This window comes from Anas acuta, chromosome 2, assembly GCF_963932015.1.
Source record: "Anas acuta chromosome 2, bAnaAcu1.1, whole genome shotgun sequence".
Taxonomy (NCBI): domain Eukaryota; kingdom Metazoa; phylum Chordata; class Aves; order Anseriformes; family Anatidae; genus Anas; species Anas acuta.
In genome coordinates, this window is record NC_088980.1 from 53,433,447 (window position 1) to 53,445,997 (window position 12,551).

At 45.3% G+C, this 12,551-nt stretch overlaps 1 protein-coding gene across 1 annotated transcript in view; it reads left to right on the forward strand.

Moving 5' to 3' along the window:
- Positions 1-415: 415 nt before the first annotated feature.
- LOC137851190 (uncharacterized) overlaps positions 416-12,551 on the forward strand; it is a 158,475-nt gene continuing 146,339 nt past the window's right edge. Inside the window, exons 1-3 of the mRNA XM_068672101.1 lie at positions 416-613; positions 3,027-3,079; positions 5,815-5,980. Of these exons, the coding sequence (XP_068528202.1) occupies positions 416-613; positions 3,027-3,079; positions 5,815-5,980 (417 nt within the window). The remainder of the gene's footprint in view (positions 614-3,026; positions 3,080-5,814; positions 5,981-12,551) is intronic.

The window sequence follows — 12,551 nt, forward strand, 5'->3', positions numbered from 1 at the left end:
GGCTCCGCGGCCGTCTTTTAGCCCCGTTCTCGTGCTGTCCGGGCCGGCTTTTCTTCTGGCGGCCGCTCCCCGAGGCCGCCATCCCTGAGGTGAGGCAGCCCCGCCCCGCTCCCCTCCCCGTCCCCGTCCCCGTCCCCTCACTTCGCGCTTTCCCGCGCGGCCCCGCCTCCTCCTCCCCTCCCTCCCCTCCCTCCCCTCTCGCGAGGCCGGGGCCGGGGCCGGGGCCGGGGCCGTCGCGGGCGGGTGACGCGCGGCGCGCACCGCGCTGACGGGAGCCGCCATCGCCTGCCCCAATTGGCCGCGTGAGGCGAGCGGCGGAGCGGGGAGGGCGAGGGACGGGACGGGACCGGGACCGGGACCGGGACCGGGACCGGGCGGGGGGCGTGTGACGGCACAGAGCGAGGGGCGCGGCGGCATGGCCTCGGGCGGCCCAACGGCCGGCGGCGGAACGGCCGCGGAGGGCTCGGCCGGCGGCGGGTGCGGCGGAGGCGGCGGCGGTGGCGGTGCGGCCGCGCCGGAGCGGGAGCCGGAGCCGGAGCCGGAGCCGGAGCCGGAGCGCTTGGAGGAGGAGGAGGAGGAGGAGGAGGAGGAGGAGAAGTTGCTGCGGCTGGCAGCAAGATGAAGAGGCGGCGCCACCGTTGGGGCGCCGCGAGGGCCCCCTACCCCCGGTTTAGGCAGGTGAGGAGCGGCCCCCACGCAGCGGGCCCTGCCCCACAGCGCCTCGGTTGCCCGTGTACTTATCGCTCAGCCCCTTCCTGACCCCCTCACCCGCCCCTTTATCCCTTTAATTGCCCTGTACCCACCTCCTTATCCCCTTAGTTACCCGCTCAACTGTGCAGTTACCCCCCCAGTTACCCCTCCAGTTACCCCCCCAACCCTTTACTAACCCCCCTTAGTTACGCCTTCAGCCCCTTCCTGACCCCCTCAACTTCCTCTTTATTCCCTTAATCACCCCCTACCCACCTCCTTATCCCCTTAGCTACTCCCTCAACTGCCTAGTTACCCCCTCAACCCCTTACTAACCCCCCTCAGTTATCCCCTCGGCCCCTTACTGATCCCCTTAATCACCCCCTGCCTACCTCCTTAGCGCCTTACTTTCCCCCTTTATTCCCTTAATCACGCTCCAGCCACCCCCGTACCCCCCTAGTTACCCCCTCAACCACTTAGTTACTGCCCTTAGTTACCCCCCCCAGCAACCCCCCGCAACTGCCTAGTTACCCCCCTAGTTACCCCCTCGGCCCCTCACTATCCCCCTTATCGCTTTACCCAGCCTTTTACCCCCCTCCTCACCCTCCCTTTCATCCCCAGCCCACTGCCCTCAGGACCTCCAGGGCTTTCCCCACTCCCTGCACCCCGCCTCGCCCCCTCGTAAATTCTCTGCACGTTACCTGCCAGGCTTTACTTCTCCTTCGTGCGGGAGGGTCCGGTGGGTTGACGGTGAATGCAAATTCTGTAAATTCAGGGTGTGAAAATCCCCGTGCTGGAGGGGGGACACGCTGAGATCCCTGCCAGCAGCTCATTGCGAAGAAATGTCAGGCGCCCAGAGAGGTGCTCTGCAGACGCCCTCTGCACGTGTTCGTTCAGCCAAAACCTCTCCGCTATGAAATCAGCAACGTAACTGAGTATCGTATGCAAAGCCGAGGGAGCACTATGCATGGATAGCTGCTCAGTTAGGTTTTTATCACTCGCAGAAGTGCCAAGTCCCTTACACCGTATATTGACAATCAGTCTAGTCCATCTAAAGCTGGCCTGGAAGGGCAATAAAACATTCCCCACGCTTACAGAGCAAACATTGAAACCTCGGGCTTCAGCAACACGTTAATGTTGAAAGTGTCGTATCTCGCGTGTGCCGACGCTGCGTAGGTAACTGATAAACCTTACAGGTGAATTAATAATCAGCGGAGATGGTTTTCCAACTTTGCTATTGCCTGTTATCTCTGGGTGTTTTCCAGTAGGTTTATTGAAGCAGTGTGCCAGAGCAAAGAGGTGCTTGGGGATATCTGGGGGATTCTGCACAGAGAACGGATGCTGCACATCCAACGCAGATCAAATTAACAGCAACTTATCGGGGAAAAAATTGTAATGATTTGATAAATAGGCAAACTGATAGACGCTATACATGTGCGTTTATTATGTTATTTATTATAATATTATATTGATTAATATTATTTATTGTAGCTGATAACTTTGTAGCCATATGAACCGTGCAAATGCCCGTAACAGAACAGGATGAACTTTGGGTAAATAGCTTGCTTAGAGCATTTGTCAATTGATTTCAGTTTGTTTTCAATGTGATGCCCGCTCTGCAGAAGGCTCTGTGCTTTAATGTGAATTGTCTCTCTGTGACGCAGTTGGGGAGACACGAAAGCGATGGAGGCGATTTTAACATGAGGTTATACCTCTGATTCTGATCCCTACCGGCTGTTTTTCTCATCCTTCCCCCTACAACTTTTGTCAATAAGTCAGTTTGTAGAAGTACTGAAATAGATCTGTTTTGTGTGCTTGTGATCAGAATTACAGCCCACCAAACCCTCCGTCTCTGATCACTAAGCTCTGAAGGTGCCTGGGCACTAGACAGTGTAGTTAACAGCTTTGAAGTTCCTGGGATATCTAATTTACTTTTTTTGTTGTTTTTTTTTGCTTGCTTGTTGATAAGAAATGATAGAAAACAGAAAAGTATGTCCCTTTTACGGGGCTGGTAAACTCGGCCCCACATGTACACAATTTTTGTCATGTTGTTTAAAATAATTACTTTCTTTGGTAGAGAATTTGACAAATTTGATTTAGTGTTCTATCAGTTTGTCCTCAGTGCTGAGTGAAGCAGTGATGCTCACTTTAGCCCCAAAGTTTAACTGAACTGTACCCACAATGCTGAATTAGGGAACAAGGTTAAGTAGGTGAGGCGTATTCAGTGCTATAAAATTAAAAATAAATAAATTTAAAAAACAACAACACATAAGTGGTTTTGGGTACTTTGTGTATTCTGTATCTATTCATGTAAATCTTGAAATAAATTTAACTTGCAGTGGAAGAGAAAGAAGAATTCGCCTGTGAAACAGCAAGCAGAACAATGTGGAAGGTATGACATTTATTCATTTAAAACTTACTTGAAGGAAGAAAGAAATCTCCTTTTCAGTACAGTCTGCATGCTTGCCTTTTTGGAAAGGTGGTGACAGTTGTCAGTAAAAGGAATGGGAAATGCAAGGAAAATTTTGTATTTTGAGGGAACAGCGAAGTCCAGATTGTGTTTGAAGACCAGTGTAACTTTGAGAAAATTGTTGCTTTTATGAAAAGAATGAAGATGAACAATAATAAAATGACTGATACATGACTGATACACCACCACTTTTTATGCCAAGTTTATCTTCTGAGTAGGATGTGAAGATGGGAAACAAGGCATGCTATAATGCTGTATCCACGGAAAGGCTGTGTGCTTTTGGAGGCCTAATTTTTTCCTTCTCTAGGAAATAGGGATCGTTTTGTAGTTTAACTAAATCTTTAGTGTTACAAATTTTGCTGTGACAGCTATTTCATAGTTTGTATGTCAGTTTATTTATAACAAAACAACTTGTCCCTCTTAATGTTCCCTAGGGGAAAAGCTATTAGTTTTAGCTAGTTAATTGCTGGGAGTTTGAAAGCTCTGTCCTCATGGAATGATTCTTTCTGAAGTATTCTTTAGAAGGTAAAGTAGGCGAAGTGAGTCACAGGTTTTTTTCTTTATTTTTTAAGCAAAAACCTGGAAGAAGATTTATTAGTATTTATTTATTTTTAGTGCTCCTTTCATGATGAAGTTAATTGTTTGCTCTGAGTTCACATGAAGACCCTGTGTTGTTTAGAATCATTTGAGGCCAAATGCTAACTCATCTCTAAAATAAAAAAACTAAATCCAGAAGAATTAACTGAACTTCTTCTTGAGGAGACTGCTTTGTGTTATACTGCTTTCTTGGTTTAGGATGTTAATTAATGAGTTAGTTGGTTAGGGTTAGGATGAGTTATCCTCCAGATAATATTGATGGCTTTCCCTTCTGGGCAAATGGTGTTTGGGGTAATAACGCTTGAGTTAGGACATTTTGCACCCTACCTTTTTAGGGGGTTGCTCTTTTCCAAGAACAGTAGCGGGGAATTTTGCTGACTCTGCTCATCTGCCAAGCAATTCTTATGTGACCGTGGGCATTCTTTGGCTTGCAGAAAGAACTCAACGTTTTTGTCTTGGCATCTAAAAGTTCGACTTCACAACCACCGCCTTTTTAGGGGTGGAAGCGACTGGCTTTAAGGTTCTGGTACAGGTGCAAACAGCTGCTGGGTTTTAATTATGTTTTTTTCAAACTGTTCTGAATTATCTTTGTTAGCACTCCTTTCTACTTCTCCATGTAGGAAGGAGATCCAGAAAACTCATACTGCTTTTGATTTTGTTGACACAGTCCATTGCAGTGCCCTACCTTTTGTTTGTAGAGTAGGTAGTGGTGGTAGTGTTTTTTGTGGTGCTGGTCTCTGTTGGGTGCCATGTTCTGGAGCAGGAGCACCACAATGATCTGCTGGCAAGAGTCCCTTTGGACAGCTGAGTTGGAATATTCAGTAAATCTCTGGCCCACCAATGCTATATATATATGTGTGTGTGTGTGTGTGTGTATACATCTATATATATATTTTATTTATTTATTTTAAGCCTGAGTCCAATTGCAGATCAGACTTGCTTGAAGGCTGACAATTGTCTTTGCCCCCTTGAAGCTGACAGGTGTTAACAGAAAGAGGAATATGGGCTATTATGGGCAAACGATACTTGTCCGAATAAAGACCTATTCTGATGTAAGACTTTTTTTCAGTGTTCTAATTGATTGACAGTTTGGATTAGAGAAAAGTCTGAGCATATGCCTTAGGGATCTGTCTTCCTCTATGCAGTCAGAGTGCTAAGCAGGCTGTTGTCAAGTATTTGACAAGTTTAGACCAGTTCTCCTCCTCAGTCTTCTGGAAGTTTGAGCTGGTGTCTTCCAGTGTGATCTAATGCACTTTTGTACTTCCTGATTGGCTGCAAGATAAGCTTTGATGTCACAGTTTTTCCAGGCAGACTTCATTTTCTTGCCATAGTGCTTTTATTAGTGCTATTCCCTATTTCACTTCTGGTTTGGGATATTTTTTTCCCTGTTTCCACTGAGATGAGGAAATCTTTCTGGTTTTGGTCTAGGCTTTTCTAAGTAACAGAAAAATGCCTTTGTGTGCCTTCCAAAAGGGATCTCTATTCATGTCTGAAAAGACTGGAATGTTGGCACACCCAAACACCTCTGCTGTTGCTGCTGATGGCCACATGAAAGCCAGAGCTGCTTCTGAAGCTTATGCTGTATTACCTTGCCACACAAGTCTACGGCCTCTCTGTTCTATCATAGCTGTTGGCAGCGTGTCCCGTGTGTGAAAAAGTGCATATGAGCACTCTTTCTATATTTTCGTGAGTTGTTCTTTTATATCCCTGCAAAGATGCATGTTCATCGCAGAATCAGAGAACCAGTCCTGTTTAAAGGAAGCGTTGGAAAATAGCAATCTAAATCAGCTCTTCTATTTCAGGTCTTCTGGCTTAGTCATTGTTCCCATATGAATGGTGCGCTTATGTATGTCCTTTTCATTGCTGCTGTTAATAAAGATTTTCCGATTTAGAACATCAAGTATTTACCAGCATTTAGCAACGTGTGAGACAGCTTTCGTTTTTTCTGGTTAGCAGGTTTCAATTCTAGGACTAATAACAGCTATAATGTCTTGAAAAAAATTGTCTAAGTTTTTTTTCTCTTTTTTTTTCTCCCAACTTCTGTACTGTTGTGTGACCAGCTACAGAAATGTGAGCGGTGTGAAATGTGAAACTACGAGAAATGTGACCAGCTACAACTTCGGTACTGCCGCATCCAATGGTCTGTCCTCAGGAATGAGTAGTGGAGGCGGCAAAATGAGAAGGGAAAGAGGATTGCACTATTTATCCAGATGTGTACAAGAAAAGGTAAGTGACTCTTAAATTAATTGCTGTGACTGAGATTGCTGAAGTCAGTAGCTAAGTGTGTCAGTTTTATTGCATCATAGTACATTATAATAATACCTCTTTAGTTTTGCATGATGTTTTCCTGGGGGTTTCAGAGCAGGCTCAATGGCTCTAGCCACCTCCTTACCCCCTTAGTTACCCGCCCTTCAGCGCCTTACTTTCCCCCTTTATTCCCTTAATCACGCTCCAGCCACCCCCGTACCCCCCTAGTTACCCCCTCAACCACTTAGTTACTGCCCTTAGTTACCCCCCCCAGCAACCCCCCGCAACTGCCTAGTTACTCCCCTAGTTACCCCCTCGGCCCCTCACTATCCCCCTTATCGCTTTACCCAGCCTTTTACCCCCTCTCTTTTTTTTTTTCCCCCCTAACCGCAGGAGGGATGATCAGCAGGATGCCTAGCTCACGATTGTCAGCTTGCTGAATATTATTTAACTGTAGGTCCTGGGGTTTTGGTCGGGTGGGAATTCTCTGATCGTACCCGATGTGAGCTGCAGAGTCAGTCTCCTCCAAAATACAGCAACAGCTTTAGGAGGCTCTTGCAAGAGGAGGTGCTGCTGCTTTTTAAAAACTATTAGTTAAAGCGTTTGTTCAGAATGTGGTAGACCCTACTTCAGCTTCCTGTTTTGCCTGGAGCCATCAACCTACATCTTCCACGTCCCAGGCAAGTATCCCAGTCGTCAAGCTGTGTGTTATCTTCAGTTCTCCTGGTTGAGGCCGTGTTACTATCCAGAAAAAGAACGCATGATTCACTGAGCCAGAAAGAGGATGGATAAGAAAATGTTGCCCTCCAAGAAAGGAGACGTGCAGGTTCTGGCCTTTGGTTTCAGAACTTTGTGCTCGTTTAATGTTAGATGTTGCTTACAGCAAGCATCCAAAGCCTATCATTTCCTGCCCTTTTCTGCCCGTGTGCCTGATGACTAAACTTTAGAGCCCCGCTTCGTTATGTTTTTGTTTGTTTGTTTTAAAATCTAGTGCCTTTTTTTAAACCGGGTGAAATAGGAGAGGTGAACAGACGCTGTCTGGAAGAGAGCACTCGTGACTTGCAGCTTGTGTAGTGTCCTAGGAGATGGAGATACGGATACAGATTGCCCGACCAGTGAAGGAACTAAGCTGTGGTATTTTCCCTTCAGGGCTACCATCCTGCCTTATAAAAAGGGCACCATCAGCAGCTGTGTTATTAAACTGACAACAAGTAACAGCGCTGCTAGGTACAGGTAGTATAGGCTCACCCACCCCGAAGGTTTCTGGGCTGGGAATCCTCAGAAACAAAAAGCTTTCTGCATTTCTGGGTTAGGCAGTCTGGGAGTAGAATTTAGGAGTCCTTCCTGTGGACAGCTTTCTTAATGGCTCTGTGCTGATTGCACTGACTTGAGATAATGCTGGGCTTGGCGTGCTACCCATTTCCTCAGCCATTTCATGCTGAAATATCCATCCTGCTTCTGTATGGTGTAAGGAGCCTGGGCACCTGGGTTAAAATTGCATCTGTGCCCTGAGAGCCGAGCACGTGAGGGCGAGGGAGCTGCTGTGTCCAACGCCGGGCTTTCATCTGCAGGATGTGGCCAGAAGTGCTCCGAAGTGCTGGGTTGCCCCAGCCATTTAGGTAGGCGTTACTCGCGTGGATGCATGATTGGGATGAGTGTTCGCATTGTTCACTTATTAAGCAGCTTCCCTACAGGAGGAGAAGAGGCTAGCTTAACTTTGGGGGTTATTTTTTTTATTTGATTATTAATCATTCAAATGAAAATGTCAGAGAAGTTTGACTCTCTCGGGCTTTTAAACTCGTGCAGGCAGATTCAGGCATGAGAAATCAATAATTAGTTCTACCTGAAATGTTTCTTTAACCGTTCGTGTTAAGCTTCACATCAGAGCTTTTTCATATTGGCTGTCAGATTTGTAGATTGAAGCTTCTGCTGGCTTTTTTATTTTTCTTACACGTGCATATGCCAGTGCACACTCGTAACGTAGATGTGCTCCGCTGGTATACAAGAGAACAATCCAAACATTTTCCTTGAAGAAACCAGCATAAGTTGCTACATGCTTTTAATTGGTCTTATGCTTCTGGTGTTACCAGAAAGCCACTCGTTGAATGTCCCGATCAGATAGCACCTCTGTCTGATGGGCGAGTTTTACAGAGCCATGTGAGACTGCAGAGCAGTTGCAGGATGAGGAATTTAAACTCTATGCAGCAATGCCTAAGTCATTACATTCTCACCTGCTTCTGTCTTGAAGGTGGGCCAGTTGTAAATGATTGTTTGATTTATGCCTGGGATTTTCTTGGCGTGCAGTGACTGCAGGCAGTGGGCAGAAGGAGTCTTGCAAGCTGCCGGGTTTATTTTGGGAGGAAATCTTGAAACTCATGCTGAAGAGTTCCTAGAATATGCTATTGAGTAATGTAAATTAGTTCATGTTAACCTGAAGCAGGGAAATACTAATTTATAAAACTCTGAAATGTATTAAACAACATCCATAGGGAGCTAGCTATGCAAGTGTGACTTTATGGGTTTAATTCTTATCGACGGAATTACATCTTGAAATCTGCTGAGGTGATTGTGTTAATATTTATATGCATCTCCCTGCTCCTTCTGGTGTAGGAATAAGTTAGCACTTGGAGCTAAGTATTTGTAGCTGTTAAGAGTTGCTTAAACTGTGTGTAAAGATTCTTTGAAATGAAGGGGCTGGTAACTGACTGCAGAGGTTTTGTCTCTGTCGCATCAATATCAAATTGTATTGGCAGAACAGGTGTTGAAAGATACAGCTTGGCTTTTTACTGCCACCCAAAGCAAAAAACGTATCCTGGTGGGGAAGAACTTTCTAAACTGGGATACTGACGGTTTTCTCCCATTTAGGCTGGCAGTCCTGTCAGCGGTACCACAAACTGCAGAATGTGACTGCTATACCGTTTTATTCCTATTTTTGTTGCTGTCATGACAGTGTTGGGGAAAAACAATAGCAGTGAGCGTTGTCTCAGGACAGAAGATTTTAAAGCGGATGAAATAAATGCCTGTGTGAGCTGGGACACCGCACGTTGCCTTCATTTCATCTGCTGGCGGCACATCACTTCCTCTGCGTTATTTATTCCTCCAGCCGGTAATTAGCGCTGGTTCTTGTTCCCCTGCTGTGGAGGAGCTGAGCTGCTGATTGAGAAGACTGCGAGGAGAGAGTGCAACATCTCTTTTTGCTTGCCGAAAAACAGTTTTTTAGTTTTTGTAAATGGCAAGGTTGCCCTCGAGATCCCAGCTAAGAGACTTTTCTCTGAGCTTGCTATTTCCAGACCACTTGTGAGCAAGTCGTCTCTTTTGTTAATGTGGTACAATTTTCCATTTTACTCTCGTTGAACTGCAAAACTGCAGAATTTTTTTGCCATCTTTTTGATGTTCTGTTTCGTCAATCCAATATTTATTGTGTAGCTATCGTACAACTAGGAAACGTTGGGTAGTCGTATTTATGCAGTCACGATAGAAGCCGGGAGATGTTCCCCAATGTACCTCTCGTGGTACATGCTGCTAAGAGAACATAACAAAAACTCCTCTGTGCTTTTTGTAGCATAAAATACGTGTCTGAAGCTCAAGAATTAGCGTCTGTAATATTTTTCTAATTCAGAGGTTTTTTAGCAATTAGGCAAAACTTTTATTACTTTTTATCTGTTAAATAATTCAGCTCTTCAGTTTCGTGACCAACGGCCCTACATTTGGGCACGTTTATTATTTTCCCTTGCACAGTTCCTTTGTGCTACTACATTCTGTATTTTTTTTACAGTGCTTCTTAAAAGCCTTGACCTGCTTTCTCCTTATGCCTAGGCCCTCCAGGTCTTACCTACCTTTTTAGTGAAGGTAGGATTTAAATACACTTCTATAAGGCAAAGAGATAGTAATTTTGCTAGCCACTTGAAGCTAGCGTTCTTCACAGCTGTTTGTCACCACGTCTGGAGGAAGGCTAGTACTCCTTCAGCTCTGTTAGGGACTGGGTGAGTACTCTCTGAACCCTTTCAAGCCAAGTCGGTTGGGTCATCTTAAAATTGAGCCAAGGTGAGTATGAACTGGCGTGTTTGACTTTGCCTGAAGCGTGAGTCGTTTTGCAACTTGCTGATACAGTATTTGTCATTGTGGTATTCTAGGTTGCTTTACAAAAATACTTATTAATGAAAAGAGCCTCTCAACTCTATTTGCTTTTCTGTGTTGTTGTGGGCGAGGTTACAGATACCTTCCCCTCTTTTGACAAGCAGAGATTTTAAGTATTTATTCTGCTCACTGTCTAGGAATTAGCACAGCACTAAAGTGGTTTTGTTAGGGCAGTAACACTGACGTTCTGGGGGGCAGTTTCCTTTGAGGTTCTGTAACTTATAACTGCACTTTGCATTTACTTACCGTGTCTGTCATTGTGTGTGTTTGGCTTGGTTGCGATCGCCAGCTGTTTTTTAAAGTAAGCATAAATTCATAATAAGCTTTACCTTTGCTGCAAAAAAAGTGCCTGCTCGTGTACGAGCAGCATGCGCTAAGGTCCTACAGCTATGGTTTTACCACATGTGCTGGCTTTGCAAATACCTGTGCCAGCAGAAAATGTTCATTGTCCTTGCCAAGGTTGTTTATGAGTGTCTCCACAGCTCTGCTGTTGGAAGGGGTTGTGCGAGTGTGTCCTGCAAGCTCGCTGACTTTGCTGTTAAGCTATAGCTGTGTTTTGAATCAACCTTTTCCTGAAGCAATTGGGTCTCAGGGCTCCTTCCTCTGTTAGAGGTGCAGGTCTGGTGATCTCCAAGAGCAGCCAAAGATGCAAGCTGTTCAACTGTGCCAGATGCAGGATAATTCCAACTCTGCAATTGTTTAGTATTTGTTATTAAACTTACCTTACAAAGCTGTGGATTATATAGAGATTTGCAGATGTCATAGCCTAGGGTCACTAAAAAAAATCTCTGTGCAACAGCAATTCTTGGTTACCCATAAGAGAAAAGTATTTAGAGTATTTAGTATTTACGTTTGTGAGTTGCTCTTGGTTCTGTCAGCTGAGCTGTGGTGAAAGCACGTGGCCGGAAGGATGTTGCTGCCTCCGGTGACTGGAGGTTACGGCCCTGCAGCTGAGGTGAGCCTGCATCACCTTTGCAGCTTCAGAAGGTTAGCCCTGAATGTCAACAAATGTAACCCTAGCTGCTGCTGCAGCTAACGCAGCTGTGTCTGAGACTCAGCATTTTAGCTTCTCTTCCATCTTGTTAGGGAGTGCATGCAGCAGGGGCAAATGTAACACGCTTTAAAAAAACTCTCGTGCCCTAGTTAATTGCAGGGTCTGCTGATGCGGTTGCATTGTGTGGTGTAAGTTACACGCTAGGCAACGTCTGTGTGTGATGCTTTGAAAGTAGGAAAGGTTTAGTTTTGCTGAAACCTAATGGGAGCGTAGAAAATAGCTGAAGGTGACTCTTTGGTTACTTGGTTTTAGCTTGCATGTTTGAGATAGTTTATAAGAAAAAGTACTGAATGTACGACAGGCTTGACATAATAGCGTTTTGCAAACCCGCATAAGCTGTTGTCAGCTCTGTTTGTAGATCAGCATGGATAGGAAAGGTCGTTCAGAAGGAGCGTAAGAGTACTCTGACATCTTTTATATACCCCACGGTTATTTAAAAAATGTAATTCCATTTCTCGTGTTACAAAATGGTGATTTACTCTGGAGTGCTACTGCGAAGTGCCAGGACTTACATTTTGTGTCAGGAAGTACTTCAGTTTGTGAGATGTGTTTCAGGTTACCTGTAACGTCTCTTCTGCACTAGAAAGCGTTGGGCACGGGGACGATGAGCATCAAGCAGTGAGCTGCCCTCGAGTGGCATTTAACCATCTTTTAGAAGCTGTTGTGGGACTTGGCCTGCCCCTGCTTGTGTTTGACCTGCAGAACGTGTCCTCCCGCCTGCGAGCTGTAGCTTGCGAGTGCTTTTAGGCAAAGTGGCACCGAAAATATTGTTTAATTCATTGCTGGGAGTCAAGCGTGTTGTTGGAGGTAGCGGATCTGTAGCATGTGGTGTGCCTTCGTATGCACAGATTGACTTAGAATAAGTGGGGGGAATAGGGAGTTTGCCGTTTCTTTTGGCAAATATGTTTGTTGGTGGTGAACTGCTGCAATGAATTGTGTTTTACTTAATGGAGAATACCTGGAAATAAGATAGGCAGTTTAGGCATCACATTGTCGACTTAAATCCTAAATATAAAAGTATGTTACCATCCATCTTGCTAAATCTGGTAACTGCTAATGGCCCTGTAAAGACCATCTGGTGCTATGGGCAGTGTATTTCTGGATCATCTTAATTCTGAAAACTTTAAACTTCTTGTCTCCTGGGTTATGCCAGAGTCTGTTATCCTCATACCAGGTATTGTTTTAGTTGTCGTTGTGCTTGTTGAGTCAGAATAATTGGTTTAGACCGTGTGGTAAGGGAAAACCAAATCTGAACTGCATTTTGTTAGTGCGGTTCTATAGACTGGCTTTGAAACTTAGCTGCAGACACGCTGCATATGTGAAGCAGTCTTTCAGTAAAGAATAGTAACCGTACTTATG